The sequence below is a fragment of the Mobula hypostoma genome, chromosome 15 (genome assembly GCF_963921235.1).
Source record: "Mobula hypostoma chromosome 15, sMobHyp1.1, whole genome shotgun sequence".
NCBI classification, from domain to species: Eukaryota; Metazoa; Chordata; class Chondrichthyes; order Myliobatiformes; family Myliobatidae; genus Mobula; species Mobula hypostoma.
Window position 1 is genome coordinate 6,090,886 of NC_086111.1, and position 16,462 is coordinate 6,107,347.

The following is a 16,462-nucleotide window of genomic DNA, read 5'->3' on the forward strand; positions in this document are numbered from 1 at the left end:
TTTCTGCTGTCTTCCTCCTTTTTTAATGAGTGGGGTGACATTTGCAATTTTCCAGTTCTCTGGCACCATGCCAGAGTCCAGTGATTTTTGAAAGATCATTTCTAATGCCACCACATTCTCTAACGCTACCTCTTTCAAAACCCTGGGGTGCAGTTCATCTGGTCTGGGTGACTTGTGCACCTTTAGGTCTTCAAGCTTTTTGAGCACCTTCTCTCTTGTAACAGTAACTGCACCCACTTCACTTCCTTCACACACGACAACATCAGGCAAGCTGCTAGTGTCCTCCACAATGAAGACTGATGGAAAATACTTATTTAGTTCATCAGCCATCTCCTTGCCTCCCGTTATTATTTCTCCAGCCTCACTTTCTAGTGGTCCTATATCCACTCTCATTTCTTTTATTTTTAATATACTTGAATAAACCTTTACTATCTATTTTGATATTATTTGCTAGCTTGCTTTCATATTTCATCTTTTCCCTTCTAATGATTTTTTTAGTTGCTCTCAGGTTTTTAAAAACTTTCCAATCCTTTATCTTCCCACTAATTTTTGCTTTGTTGTGTGCCCTTTCTTTTGCTTTTACAATGGCTTTGACTTCCCTTGTCAGCCATGATTGTACTATTTTACCATTTGAGTATTTCTTCAGTTTTGGAATGCATGTGTCCTGCACCTTCCTTGTTTTTCCCAGAAATACATGCCATTGCTGCTCTGCTGACATCCCTGCCAGCAGCTCCTACCAACTTACTTTGGCCAACTCCTCTCTCATACTACTGTAATTTCCCTTACTCCACTGAATTACTGCTACATCAGACTTTACTTTTTCCCTATTAAATTTCAAGTTGAATTCAATCATATTGTGATCACTGGTTCCCAAAGGTTCTTTTACCTTAAACTCCCTCATCACCTCCGGTTACATAACACGCAATCCAGTATAGCTGATCCCCTAGTAGGCTCAATGCCAAACTGCTCTAAAAATCTATCTCTTCGGCATTCAACAAACCCACTCTCTTGCGATCCATTACCAACCTAACTTTCCCAATCAACCTGCATGTTAAAATTTCTCTTGTCTACCATAACATTGCCCTTTTGACTCATCTTTCCTGTTTCCTGTTGTAACCTGTGGTCCACCTCCCAGCCACTGTTGGGAGGCCTGTATATAACTGCCATCAACTTCCTTTTACCCTTGCAGTTTTTTAACTCAACCCTCAAGGATTCAACATCATCTGATCCTAAGTCACATCTTTCTACTGATTTGATGCCGTTATTTACCAGTAGAGCCACATCACCCCCCCCCCCGCCTACCTTCCTATCGCTCCAATATAATGTCTAACCTTGGACATTCAGCTCCGAGCTGCAACCATCCTTCAGCCACGATTCAGTGATGACCACAACATCACACCTGGCAACCTGTTATCTTGCAACAAGATCATCACCTTATTTCTTATACTACGCACTTTTAGATACAACACCTTGAGTACCATATTTGATATCCTGTCTGATTCTGCATCCCTAATGATTTGATACTCAGCCTGTTGGTTGCAACTAGGTCCCATCACCTGCCTGCCCTTCCTGACAGTCTGACTGCATGCTACCTTTACTTTTTTACCATCTGTCCTATCCTGATTCCCTTCACTCCAGTTCCCACCATCCTGCCGAATTAGTTTAAACCCTCCCCACCAGCTCTAACAGACCTGCCTGCAAGAATATTGGTCCCCCTCGGGTTCAGGTGCAAATGGAATAAGAACAGTGGCACTCTTAAAACCTCCTTGCACTTAAGTAGCAAAAGCTGTGTGTTGTGAATATTACCATTTATCTCTCTCGTTATGATATTGCTAACTAAGTTGTATGTTATTACTTTCTACTGTCTTTATTATTCTTTTGCTTCACACAACCTGATTTTTGCAGACATACAAGAAATGAAAATTGAAGATGCTTGCAAGTCAGTTGACAAACCATGTTTGCTGATTTAGTTATCTAACCTTTAAATTTTCTCCCCATTTTTCTGCCAAACTTCTGCCTTTCCTAATTTTAGGAGGGGCACAAAGAGATCTGGTTGACTGATTAGTTTACTTCAATATTTCCATTTGAAACGGACTTTATTTGGTGCCTTCTTGGTTGATAGCCGAAGATATGGGATGTGCATGCAATTTTAGAGGTGTGAGTCCACATTATCATCTTTGCTGTTCCTTCAAATCACAAGATGATCTAGTGATGAATTGAAAGATCTTTCAGTTTGGTATACATGTTGATTCAATCAGCTTATGATTTGGATATCTAAAAGTTTATGAACAATGCTCTCTCTTTACATTCTTTTAAGTCATTTTTGGCATACTACAAACTATTTTGTATCTTTCTACTAGAACTGTTTTGGTATTGTTTGCATTTTCTAAAACTACCCTAAAAATGCTTTCTGTAAAATTAACTGGAAATTTTATGTACAATATATTGCTAAATTTTGCTTTGATCCTTAAGGGAACATCAAAGGTGTTGGTTTATTATTGTCACATGCAACGATCAGCTTACTTTGCATACTTTTCATACAGATCAAATAATTACACAATGCATTGAGTAAAACAAGGTAAACGATAACAATGCAGCAAAAAGTATAAAGGCTACAGAGAAAGGGCAGTGCAGGTGAACAATAAATTGTAAGATCATAATGAGGTAGATTGTGAGGTCAAGAGTCCATCTTTTTGAATAAAAGATCTGCTCAAGAGTCTCATAACAGCAGGATAGAACCTGTCTTTGGGTTTGGTGGCACATGTTTGTATCTTCTACCTGATGGAAAAGGAGAAAAGAGAGACTGCCCGATGTCGGTGTATCTTTGGTTATGCTGACTGCTTTACTGTGGCAGTAAAAAGTGTAAGCAGAGTACATACAGGGAAGCCTGTGATGTGCTGAGCTGTATCCACAACTGTCTGCAATCATTTGTGGTCATGTACAGAGCAGACTGTAGTGTATCAAGACAGAACAGCAACTACTTTGCAAAACAGACCAAAAAACCTGGCATTAAATGTTATTTCCTGTTGTCGAGGGCTGGGAACTGTGGACAAACAAATTCTGATTTCATATCCTTCATACCAGCTTCCAGTTTATGTCACTGATTGAAGTTTGAGAGCTGATCCCAACCTATCCTGTTGAGCTTGAAATAGACAGTTAATGTATTTTCTCCCTTTTATCTCTTGAAGTTATAGATCCCTTACTGAACTATGTTTTTATTTATGCCTGGAGCCTGTTATTTATAACCTGACAGTAGTAGGTTTTCCAGCAAAATATTATCTTTTTTTCCCAGCTCCGCAACAACACAATATTTCCAGAGATTATCACTAATAGCAATCACAAAAGGGACTAGGAGACTTTCGCGTCAAATTGGGCTCAGTATAACTAAGCTGTACTCTGAATTAGCCCATTGAAAACTACAATGAGACTTTTTTTCCAAACACTTTCAAGTTGGGATTCCTTGCTCTCACTGGGATGAACACTGTTAGTGCACAAAGTCCTACTGTTAAGCTGGTCCCAGTTTGTTTATTGGATCACCAATTAAGTAGAACAGTTCTGCTCAGCGAGAGAGAAGCAGCAAGATTCCCCACTTTTTGTAACTATACAATAAGCCATGAAACCAGCAACAACACAGTATTTCCAGTATTTCCAGAATACCATATGATTTCATACAGAAATAACCACTGGATTGAATGGAAGTGTACCACAGAAATCACTGTATTAATGACATCAAATTTATTTTGAAATCTAAAACAACATATGACAGATTGTGGAAATGAGATAAAACAGAACATTCTACGAATTTTTCAACAGATTAGATAGCATCTATAGAATGAAAGAGTTGTGTTTTGAGTTATTGAAATATTTAGTGCACTGAGTATTTTTGTTTTAATGCTGAATTGTTGTAGTGAAAGATACTGTTTATGTACTCTTAGTAGTTAGATCCAGTTGTGTAAAATTTCATTCAGTGCTACTGACCACCCACATACCTCAATCTTATTACATACAGTGGCGTGCAAAGGTCTGGGCTCCCCGGTCAAAGTGTCTGTTACTGTGAATAGCTACGCGAGTAAAAGATGACCTGATTTCCAAAAGGCATAAAGTTAAAGATGACACATTGCTTTAATATTTTAAGCAAGATTACTTTTTTTATTTCCATCTTTTACAGTTTCAAAATAACAAAAAAGGAAAAGGGCCCGAAGCAAAGGTTTGGGCACCCTGCATGGTCAGTACTTAGTAACACCCCCATTGGCAAATATCACACCTTGTAAACGCTTTCTGTAGCCAGTAAGAGTCTTTCAGTTCTTGTTTGGGTGATTTTTGCCCATTCTTCCTTGCAAAAGGCTTCTAGTTCTGTGAGATTCTTGGGCCGTCTTGCATGCACTGCTCTTTTGAGGTCTATCCACAGATTCTCGATGATGTTTAGGTTGGGGGACTGTGAGGGCCATGGCAAAACCTTTCGCTTGCGCCTCTTGAGACAGTCCATTGTGGATTTTGAGGTGTGTTCAGGATCATTATCCAGTTGTAGAAGCCATCCTCTTTTCATCTTCAGCTTTTTTTTACAGATGGTGTGATGTTTGCTTCTAGAATTTGCTGGTACTTAATTGAATTCATTCTTCCCTCTACCAGTGAAATGTTCCCCGTGCCACTGGCTGCAACACAAGCCCAAAGCATGATCGATCCACCCCCGTGCTTAACAGTTGGAGAGGTGTTCTTTTCATGAAGTTCTGCACCCTTTTTTCTCCAAACATACCTTTGCTCATTGCGGCCAAAAAGTTCTATTTTAACTTTATCAGTCCACTGGACTTGTTTCCAAAATGCATCAGGCTTGTTTAGATGTTCCTTTGCAAACTTCTGACACTGAATTTTGTGGTGAGGACGCAGGAAAGGTTTTCTTCTGATGACTCTTCCATGAAGGTCATATTTGTGTAGGTGTCGCTGCACAGTAGAACCACCACCACTCTAGAGTCTGCTAAATCTTCCTGAAGGTCTTTTGCAGTCAAACGGGGGTTTTGATTTGCCTTTCTAGCAATCCTACGAGCTTTTCTCTTGGAAAGTTTTCTTGGTCTTCCAGACCTCAACTTGATCTCTACCGTTCCTGTTAACTGCCATTTCTTAATTACATTGCGAACTGAGGAAATGGCTACCTGAAAATGCTTTGCTATTTTCTTATAGCCTTCTCCTGCTTTGTGGCATCATTTATTTTAATTTTCAGGGCTAGGCAGCTGCATAGAGGAGCCCATGGCTGCTGATTGTTGGGACAAGGTTTGAGGAGTCAGGGTATTTATAAAGCTTTGAAATTTGCATAACCTGGCCTTTCCTAACGATGATTGTGAGCAAACCATAGCCCTAACCAGCTGATTAAGGTCTGAGACCTTGGTAAAAGTTATCTGAGAGCTCAAATCTCTTGGGGTGCCCAAACTTTTGCATGGAGCTCCTTTCATTTTTTTTTCACTCTGAAAGTGGACAAAACAAAAATAATACACTAATCTTGCTTAAAATGTTGAAAAGAATGTTTCATCTTTAACATTATGACTTTTGGAGATCAGTTCATCTTCTACTCACTTAACTATCACAGTAACAGAAATTTTAACCGTGGCGCCCAAACTTTTGCATGCCACTGTATGTGAAAAAAATTGCCTCAGTTATGATCCTAATTGATACTTGAGAAATGTGGACAAAGGTGTTTTTTAAAGTATTCCATTCTTAATTTTTGGGACAGTTGCAGCCTTGTTAACACTAATCTGAAGGATCTACTGTATTCATTAACTAATGTCTTCATTACATAATGTTCTCTTTTTAAACAGCTTGTGAAGAGAGGAGGAACTGCAAGTTGATGTACTCCCTTTTGTAGGAATTCTAAAGCAAAGCTAATGTGTTTATTTCTCCACTAATGGTTTGTTATTTCTCTCCAGTCAAACTTGCCCATTTGTGTTGAAGTGGTGACTGGCAAGAATCATCTGGAATAATTTTCCTTTGGCTCCTGACTTCGGATAGGATAGTTGCATCTTCCAATTAACCAATAATATTTTCATGATCATACATGCAAATGTATGCTATATTTGGCCATGATATATTAACTAGTATTTATTTCTGAAGTAAATCCTTACTTTTTGCTGGTGCTTAGGTATTAAAAATTACCCCTTGCGATGTGTGCTCTTAGTATTTCATAAGGGCAAAGCACAATATGTTTAGTTCACCCTATATTTTTGCAACATGAAGGTTTATGGGCCAATTTAATTTGTATTATTATTTACATCAGTCTTCACTTTTAAAATAATATTTTGTAAGTGTTTTAGATCATAATAGAAATAAAACCTAAATAACCTACTGAGCTATGTTTTGTATGTATATGTTGGTGTTTATGTTGAATTGTGCCATCACCCTCTTTGTTCTGCAGGTTACCTGTGGAAAAAGCTGAAACAAAATGTTCAGATCTGAGGTATACTGACAGAATAGAGTTCAGTTTCTGCCAGATTTTTAGAGTGGTGAACTGATTAAGTTCCTTGAGGAAAAAATATAATCTTCCCCTTCATCCAAAACTATTTCAAGTTTACTATGAGTAAAGATCAAGGGAAATATTATTTTCCTGAGCTCCATCTCCTTAAATGCATTGCCTCGGAGGTTATCTAGATACTGATATTTTGTAGCCGTTGTCTTCGCAATATTGCTCTTTCAATTTCATATGTTACTAATTTATTGCCTCTATGAATATTATGAATATCAATCTGAACTAGTAGTGGATGAATGAAGAATATGTTGATGAGCCTGGAGAATATTTAAGATTATATGGAAAATGCATTCCAGTGTGAGTTAACCCTATCATATTGCTGATAACTATAAAGAACTGTTATTGATAACCTTAATACATGATATTTCACAGAATCATTTTAATTGCCTTAGTTTCAAGACCGAGGAGCATTTTGGAACTGGTTTCCTGAGAGAAATTCTTGACAGCCTGAGAACATAAGGCTTTAATCTTGCAATTGTGCACATCCAGCTTCTGACATGCTTGCCACAACAGACTCTATGGAGTCTAAACATTGACATGTTGCCCTTTTTAATCTTCTAATGCTTCTTCATAGATTAAGAAACATTTCAGATTTATTTTGCATTGTCATTTTATTTTAATAAACCCTAACAATAAGCCACAGGTTATTGTTTTATTCTTGTTGTGCTTTGGTTTACAAACAAACAGTGGGGAAAAAGGGATCTTTGATTATGAACGTAAAGGGATAATGGTGAATTGGCACCTTCCTATAGTAACCCATTGAACAGGACCGATCTGGCAGAGATTGTCAATATTGGTTTAGTTTTCTATGTGGGCTGTGTTTCACTGTTCTATGTTGCGGTTTTTGCTAATTGCAGCACAGTTGCGTAACACTTTCCAGGGCCAGTGATCACACTGCTGTCTAAGGAGTTTGTGTGTTCTCCCTGTGACTGTGTGAGTTTCCTCTGGGTGCTCCAGTCTCCTCCCACATTCCAAAGACTTACGAATTAGAGTTAGTAAGTTGTGGGCATGTTGTGTTGGCACCAGAAGCATTGCAACACTTGGGTACCCCCAGCGCATCTCGGACTATATTGGTGTTGATGCAAATGACGCATTTCACTGTATGGTTCGATGTTTCGATGTGCTTGTGACAAATAAAGCTAATTTTTTTCTTCGAATTACTCTTAATTTGGGGGGTTTTATTTTTCAGTGTCAAATTTCATCTTTGACATCCATTGTTTTTATGTTTGATGCTCTGTTACTCAGCTCTTACACTTTTATAGCATAGTAGCAAGTTGCTGTTTTCACGCCTTATCTAGAAGGCCCTGGATCTGTCAGATATCGTGTGATATTGCATAGAGTGCAGAGCAAAGCATTCCAGTTTTTTAATGCCAGTCCAATTTTTCGTAATTTTGGTTTATTTATGTAGCTTTTAGTAAATGTTTCATTTTTGGTCTGGCTCCTCAAATTAAGGGAGGTTCAACTAAGTAAAACTGATCTTTTTTTCCTCTATTTACAAGGGTTGAGGGTTCTTTTGTACATTTATATCAATGTTATTAAAACGACACTTATTGAACCAGCTTCTTAATTACAAAATGGTTTTGTTTCAATAAATTAACCGTTTTAGAATATTATCAGGTTGCATTTTGACATTGTGTATTTACAACCAGTCTGATCTTTGATTGCAAGTTGCCAGTTAGTTGTCTTTGAGTTAAAACATATTCTCTATCTTGAGTTTGTTTGTAACTAAATCAGATTTACAATAAATGACTGTGGCTTTCTCTTGCTTTTGCTTACTCAACTTGTGAGTAGTGTTCTAATAACATGCTTTTCCCTTCTCTTAGAACATTTCCTCTCCTGAGAGTTCCCCAGTGCATAGGCCTGAGCCGTTTTCACCAGAGGTAGTTATCCTAGTATCTCACTTAGACTAGAAAGGCTGAAATAAGCCCTTGCAGCATCTCTTCTCACCCCCTCTCTCTCTTAGTTGGTGATTCAACATATTCTTTTTACAGCATGATTCTTGTATTTATTCATCTGGTTGAATTTGTATATGTCTGGCTTAAGTCACTGATTTTTCCAGAAGAGTGATATGGGGTAAGAATAAAATAGTAATGATAACTGGAAAGGAGAAAAAGAGAGAGAGAGGGGGAGAAAGAGAGAGGCAGTGAATGGAGCCCGGGATCTGTCTGTGTATCTGAGATAGCAAAGCATTAAATGGAACACATTCAGTGGAACTTGGAACTCCAAAGCATTTAATGCTGACTGACAAAATTAATATTATTTGACTTATTTTCATGTTTGCTAACTGTTGTGTCAATTCATTAATTTGGCTGATCTTGCGTTTAAACTGGAGCACGTTAACACACATCAATTCTTTGTGAGTGCTAATAAAGATCCATTTATGCTGTGATTCAGTTTTTTTTAAATCAAGGGTTATGAACGGTTCCAGCAAGTCCAGCATGTCCAGCATTCATTGCCCACCCTTTTTGCCCCTGAGCTCACTTGCAGACTAGATCAGTTTAGAAAGTAACTTCTCGGACTAAAACTGAGGATGTTGGACGTATTCATAAATTGTATCTAAGTATAACTTAAATAATTTTCACTTTCACTTGGGATGATGAAACAAACTTATTTCAGTTGGGTTAAAATATCTCACCAGCTTGCATTTTACTACATTCACAATGATTTTCAATGCTGTGTGTCTGTTTAGTCAACATAACAAAATAACTATAATCTATCACTTACTACTCAGAATACATAAATATGAAAGCAATGACCTATTTTTAATTATAAGCAAATTTACTCACCATCCAAGCCCAAAATTACTCCTCCAGAAATGCAGGTACGCCCAAAGGCTACTGTGGTTCTTGAATATCTGAGAAATGGAATTGTCTCAGTTTTACAAACTAACATGGAAAATTTGGTTGGGCAGGTCTATTAAATCAATACTCTATAGTAGGAGTTCCCAACCTGTGGTCCACTGACCCCCTTGCTTAATGGTATTGGTCTGTGGCATTAAAAAAAAGGGTTGGGAACCCCTGCATTATAGGTTGGTTACAATTAACATACCAATGTTTACTTAAATTCTGCAGAGCTAGGGCAATCTTGTCCCACCTTCGTTTGCTCCACAGTAAGTTTCCTAGTGGAAAGTGCATGTGGTATTCCCATTGTAATAGAGTTTGGCAGCACAGAACACATAGCTGTTTGGTGTTTGCTGCTGTTATCATACAGGCAGTAATTTAAATGATAACAGCTGTATGTACTGTAGAATATTCCAAGTCTGCAAATGTACATACAGAAGGAGGCAATTTGACCTATCGAATCCCTGCAGCATAATCCCATCAGTCCCGTTTTTCAGTTTTAAAAAATGAAAACTGAAGATGCTAGAAATGGGAAATAAAAGTAAGTCTGGAAAGACTCAAAGAAACAGATACTGTTTCAGCTCTCAAGTCCTTCATTAGAAGATATGATGAGTGGTCCCAAACCTGAAATATTAAACTCCTCAGTGGTACTGCCTGACCTGGGTGTTTCTTGCATTTTATGTTTTAGGTCTCATTCTGCCTCTTACTCTCACTTGTAACTTCTCATATGGACAACTTTGCCTTTTGATTTTTTTCTGTACTGACACGTGCAAGGGTAGTTATCTCAGCTTTGACATATGTGAGGAAACTGCAGGATCCAGAAAAAAAGCTATACAGAGCCCGAAGTCATGAGTGAATTTTGCTCAGTGCTATTGTCCTGACTGTGGAAAAGTACTCCATATCTATTCAACAAGACTTCACTCACAGTGACATGACAACATATCAGGCTGCAATCAGTCATCTTTTGGATAGTTAATCTATATTGTTAAATCTGGAACAGAACAGACATACAGTAGAACTATGGTATTTCGAGGCCTTGTGGATTAATAAATACAGAAGCAAATTTACTAAATATCTCCTTACCTTCCAAAAAATTGGATGGTTACTGTAAAATGCTCCACTTAAGAATGATTTTATGATTTTTTAAAGGAAATCTTTCACGGTCTGGTCAGACTGTAAGTCTGCTGTTCTTGTGTGTTTAATAAATTGGATGGATAAGCTTTGATGCACAGACAGATCCTTGGTTGTTGAGATGGGTGTTAGCTAATTAACATGCTGCTTTGTAAAGGAGAATTGGACATCAATTCTCAGCTGTCACCAATTTGAAGTGATCTTTTTGTGAGTGTGTAAGGTGTTTTGATTACGTAGCAAATCCATCTGCCTCCCTAACTTAAAATGTTAACCTTCACATTGAGGATGCATTGCATTCTGTAGACCATTCATCTTCACAGACGAGGCACAAGGAGTCTTTTAGAAAGACAATATTATGGTGATAATATACTAATTTATTAGCTTCTGCAGGTGAGTGAATTAGAGCTAATATTAAAGAAGTTTCTACGATTCTGAAAACCAGAATGAAAATACATATTTTGACTAGAGGTTGAAGAAGATTCAGAAATTTGATTGGCAGTTACTTTCAGAACTTGCAATTGACTTTTGTAGTGTAATTCCCTTATCCAGTCAATTAGTTTTTTTTTGTAGCTGCATCCACCTGTAAAGCCTATACAATTTCTTTTTTTGGCTCAGTATTACATGACTCCCTTGTTATGTATCTACATAAAAATATAAATTGAGGAAAAGATGATTAAAAGTTGTTTATGGCCAATTTCAATCAACGGAATATTAAAGTTGTTTCCTGGGATGAATTTAGATCCAACCACCCAGCATTCTGTTCCCAAGGCATACTCCTTCGTAAAACGATGTTGCAAATTTTTTTGATTATTATTTCAAATTTATCTGCCCCTTCAGTAGATCACAGAACACTACAGTCTTCGCCCCACAATGTTGCACCAACCTTTTAAGCTACCTCAAGGTCAATCTAACCCTTACCTCTTGCATGGCCCTCTGTGTTTCTTTCATCCATGTGCCTATCTAAGAGTGTCTTAAATGTCCCTAATGTATCTGCCTCTAACACCACCCGTGGCAGTGTGTTCCATGCATTTATCATAGTGTAATTAAAAATACACCTTCCTCTGACACCCCCCCCCCACCCATACTTTCCTCCAATCACCTTAAAATTATACCCTCTCATGTTAGCCATTTTCACTTTGGGGAAAGGTACGGCTGTCCACTCTATTTCTGCCTCTTATCATCCTTGTACACTTCAGTCTAGTTACCTCTCATGCCACTTTGCTGCAAAGAGGAAAACTCAAGCTCACTCAACCTGCCCTCATAAGATATGCTCTCTAATCCAGGCAACATCCTGGTAAGTCTCCTTGGCACCCTCTCTAAAGCTTCTGCGCCCTTCCTATAATGAGTTGACCAGAACTGAGCAGAGTTTTATAAAGCTGCAGCATTACCTTGCAGTTCTTGAACTCAATCTCCTGACTAATGAAAACCACCATATGCCACCTTAACCACTCTATCAACTTGCATGGCAACTTTGAGGGATCTATGGATGGAGACGCCATGATTCTCCACACTGCTAAGAATCCTGCCATTCACCTTGTACTCTGCCTTCAAGGTAAATGTGAAATACTGATATAACTGCTCCAAGTTTCTCATCAAAGATTTCAATTTTACTTTTGCCTAATCTTTTTTCAAAAATGCTTTATAAGCAGATTAATTGCTCCCAACTTTGCTTATGATAGGAAAACAAGTTGTAGATGCACTGTTGGTCGGTCTTTTTCTTGGCTTTTGAGTTCAAGAATGTGAAGCAGTCAATTTTAAGTGCTAATAATTTGACTGTGGCTGATATTTGGCTTGAGACCAGAAGACCAAGTAAGACCCTGTAGAGCAAGCAGTTTGAAATCCTTGCATCCTGGTTGGAGGAGTGTCAGAATGGCCAAATCCTCAGACTACCAATGTATACTCTGGCAACTGAGGCGAAATAGGCTGATGAAGACTACAATATTTTGGAAGTTTTGTTTTTATGTGTCTGAAAGTGGCCTGGGCTTTGTTTGCATAGGAAGATGATTATGTTAAAGTATAAAAATGGATTCTCCAGAGGAAATGGTAAAGAATTTCTGTTCTTTTGAGTCCAAGTGTTTTGGCACATATTAAATACAGGTGTATATAGTTTTAATTTTAGAACTTTTTTTCCAGTGTGTGGAGGTAGCTAGTTAAGCCAAAAGGAATTCAGTTTATGTTAGGAGTTCACTTTCATCACCTTTAACTATTCAAGAGATCAGTTTAACTAAGCCTTACTTTTGATTTATTTCAGAAGTAATGATAGTACAAGAATTTCTGTTCTTTCAAATACGTAGTTTCTCTGTTTCTATAATCTGTTGCCTTATAGACTGATTTAAGAATACTGAGATTGTTTTAAACAGGCTTAACACATTCATTGCAGTAGATGCATAACAATTATTGTGATTACTTGTCAACAAAATTGTCGAGACTCCTTGTGCCTGAATCTGTGAAATGGACATGTAGTAAAACTGCCATTATACTAACCTAATGGAGGTGACCAGCAAAGCACCAGGTTACATATTTTCTCAATAAGAAATGTACTGAGGTATTTGCTTAATTGTAGTGTTATTGTCTTTATAAATACAGCACTGACACTAGTAAGATGCTGTACACCAACAGTTCTTTTTTAATATTCCAGATTTTGGGAAGGCATGAAAAGATCCAAGCCTGATGGTGGGAGGAGTTGGCTGATTTATTTATAATCATGCTTCTGTTAGACTTCAGACATCTAAATTTGAAGTTTCTAGATTTATTTCAGTACGGATCCAATAACAGTAAAGGGCTACAACACAGGTATCATGAGAAAAAGAAGCAGGCCAGGCATTCCTCTGTGCCCATTCCATTACTCAGTAAGATCATGGCTGAAGTGATCTTGGTCTCAAGTTTGCTCATCCGTTTTCAAGTACCTTAGACTCTGCTTTAGTCCAAAAAAAATCTGTCAGTCTCAACTTAATGCATTCAATAACTTTGCTTCCACAACTCTCCATTGGCCTCTGAGAAGAAATTCCTCTTCTCAGTGGCAACTCCCTTATTCTGAAACGATGAAACCTAATTCCAGATTTGCACCAGGAAAATTCTCAAGCTTTCTCTCATGTCAAGCCCTTCAGATTATATATTTAAAATGTATCATTGCATTTTCAGTCTGATTTGGTCATAACGTTGAAAATTTGTGATTTTATGCTCTAATTAGTGTAGAGAATTATTGAACTGAAAATACTTCAGCTAAAAGTCTGATCATTTCAAGGCTCTCTCTCAATAGTTACTTACATTCCAAATTTATTTTGAATTGCTGTGGCGGGCTTTGAATACGTGCCTTCAAATTGTTCATTCTGGCCAGCTTGGTAACTTAACCACTGTTATTGTTCCCCTACTGACCTCTGTCAATTCTGCTTTGAAAAGTTTGCATTTGCATAGACTATAATTTTGGTCAAGGGGAAAGGCAACAGATTTGATTATCTTTGATCCACAGAAGCAAGTCCAACATTGCCAAATATTTTGTGTACCCATTTTTCAGCGAGGGTTACGGGAGCATGCGTTACCCCTTTTTTTTTCTATTTTTCCTCAATACATTTTGAGGATGTGACTAACCAATTCAAAATGGATGCACTTCAGAGATCTTGTCAATTTTTATTTTGTTTCAAAATATAGCAAGTTATAAAGTATATTTTTCTTTAGTTCAAAGCTTCCAGCGCCAGCAATAGAGCATTAAGAATTACGTCTCAATATGTAGCAGCCAGTGCTCTGCTTGCTGTTGTTTGTTAGTTCAACTGAAAATTAGATTTCACCTTGGAGGAGACTTTCTCAATCATCTTGGTATTGTCTGTGCATCTGTCCAAATTTTAAACAAAATGGAAACTAATCATTTAATGAGCAAGCACGAGGAAATCTGCAGATGCTGGCATTTAATGAGCAAGGATTTGTTTTTAAGATGCACGTGGAGTAAGGGTTAGTGGAAATTAGGAATCTAATTCCTTGAGCTAAAACAAGCGGAACATTGTAAAGGTATTTTGTAGAATACTATTTAAAGTTGTACCTGCATTTACGTTTGCATCTAAAATACTAGTGCCGATGTGGTAATTATCACAAATGCACTATAAATTTATCAGAAAGTTTCTTTGGGTAAAACAATTGATACATGGGGAAGGTTTGATAAATATCTAAGCAGTTTATAGCTAAATAATCAAAGCAAATAAATTACTGTGCTGGTGTTTAAACAGAAGCAGATTTCAGTCAACTCTCTTATTTGAAAGTTTTTTTTGAATCCCCTCATCAGGCTCATTTGTATTTGAAGTTACTAACAAATAATTCTTCCTCCTGTCATTTCAGCCGCCTCTGAGAGCGGATAATGACCAGTCCAGGACTGGCTTCTCAGATCTTTCCCTCCAAGCTGATCCAGACACCAGTACTCTTCGGATTACAGAGGGGTCACTGTCAGACTCTGCTGCTCAACTTCCATGTTCTACTTCAACATTCCCCAGTGAATCTGAAACTGGGTTGACAGGAAAGAATAATGATGGTCCTTCATCCCTGAAAAACACAGAGCAAGCGTTCAGGACAGAGTTTAACTTGATATATGCCTGTTCGCCTTTGAACTCCAATCTCCGAGACCTCACTCCAACACACCGGCTGGAGGGCCCCTACCGAGGACTCGAGAATAGAACCAATTACATCAGTGACAGGAAATCTTCACAATCAGAGCGAGGGTTTGGTGAAGCTGTGTACATGAGCCCTTCTGGAGACTCCTGCTTTAATAGACAAAGCCAAGGATTTTTGCCTGAAACTTTGCAAGGATCCATGTCTCCTCAAACAGATCGGCAACCTTTGTATTCTGAAGGAAGTACAACACCCCAGCAAAATCCACCACAGAAAAAGAAGGCAAGTAAACAAATTCATGATATCTGAATGGAGATGTGATATCTATGTAGAAATACGATAATTTGTAAGAGCGTAAGATATAGGAGCAGGAGTAGGCCATTTGGCCCATCAGTTCTGCTCCGCCATTCAATCATGGGCTGATCCAATTCTTCCAGTCATGGAAGAACTTCCTGCCTTCTCCCCATACCCTTTAATGCCCCGGCTAATCAAGAACCTATCTATCTCTGCCTTAAATGCACCCAGTGACTTGGCCTCCGCAGCCACTCATGGCAGCAAATTCCACAGATTTACCACCCTTTGACTAAAGTGATTTCTCCGTATCTCTGTTCTAAATGGACATCCTTCAATCCTGAAGTCGTGCCCTCTGGACATGGACTTCCCTACCATGGGAAATAACTTTGCCATATCTAATCTGTTCAGGCCTTTTAACATTCAGAATGTTTCTATGAGATCCCCCCTCATTCTCCTGAACACCAGAGAATACAGCCCAAGAGCTGCCAGACATTCCTCATATGGTAACCCTTTCATTCCTGGAATCATTCTCGTGAATCTTCTCTGAACCCCCTCCAATGTCAGTATATCCTTTCTAGAATAAGTGTGGTCTCATGAGTGCCTTATAGAGCCTCAACATCACAATTCTCTACCTCTAGAAATGAATGCCAACATTGCATTCGCCTTCTTCACCACCGACTCAACCTGGAGGTTAACCTTTAGGGTATCCTGCACAAGGACTCCCAAGTCCCTTTGCATCTCTGCGTTTTGAAATCTCTCCCCATCTAAATAATAGTCTGCCCATTTATTTCTTCCACCAAAGTGCATGACCATACACTTTCCAACATTGTATTTCATTTGCCACTTCTTTGCCCATTCCCCTAAACTATCTAAGTCCCTCTGCAGGCTCTCTGCTCCTCCACCTACCTTTGCATCATCGGCAAATTTAGCCACAAATCCATTAATACCGTAGTCCAAATCATTGACATGCATCGTAAAAAGCAGCAGTTGCAACCCCAACCCCTCTGGAATTCCACTGTAATCAGCAGCCAGCCAGAATAGGATCCCTTTATTCCCACTCTGTTTTCTGCCGATCAGCCAGTGCTCCACCCAT

General features: G+C 38.4%; 1 protein-coding gene across 11 annotated transcripts in view; it reads left to right on the top strand.

Annotated features, from left to right (window-relative positions):
- Positions 1-16,462, top strand: part of setd5 (SET domain containing 5) — a 200,808-nt gene that overhangs the window by 150,603 nt on the left and 33,743 nt on the right. For all 11 annotated transcript variants that reach the window (XM_063067677.1, XM_063067674.1, XM_063067676.1 and 8 more), the window contains 2 exons: positions 8,335-8,391; positions 14,809-15,357. In XM_063067677.1, the coding sequence (XP_062923747.1) occupies positions 8,335-8,391; positions 14,809-15,357 (606 nt within the window). The remainder of the gene's footprint in view (positions 1-8,334; positions 8,392-14,808; positions 15,358-16,462) is intronic.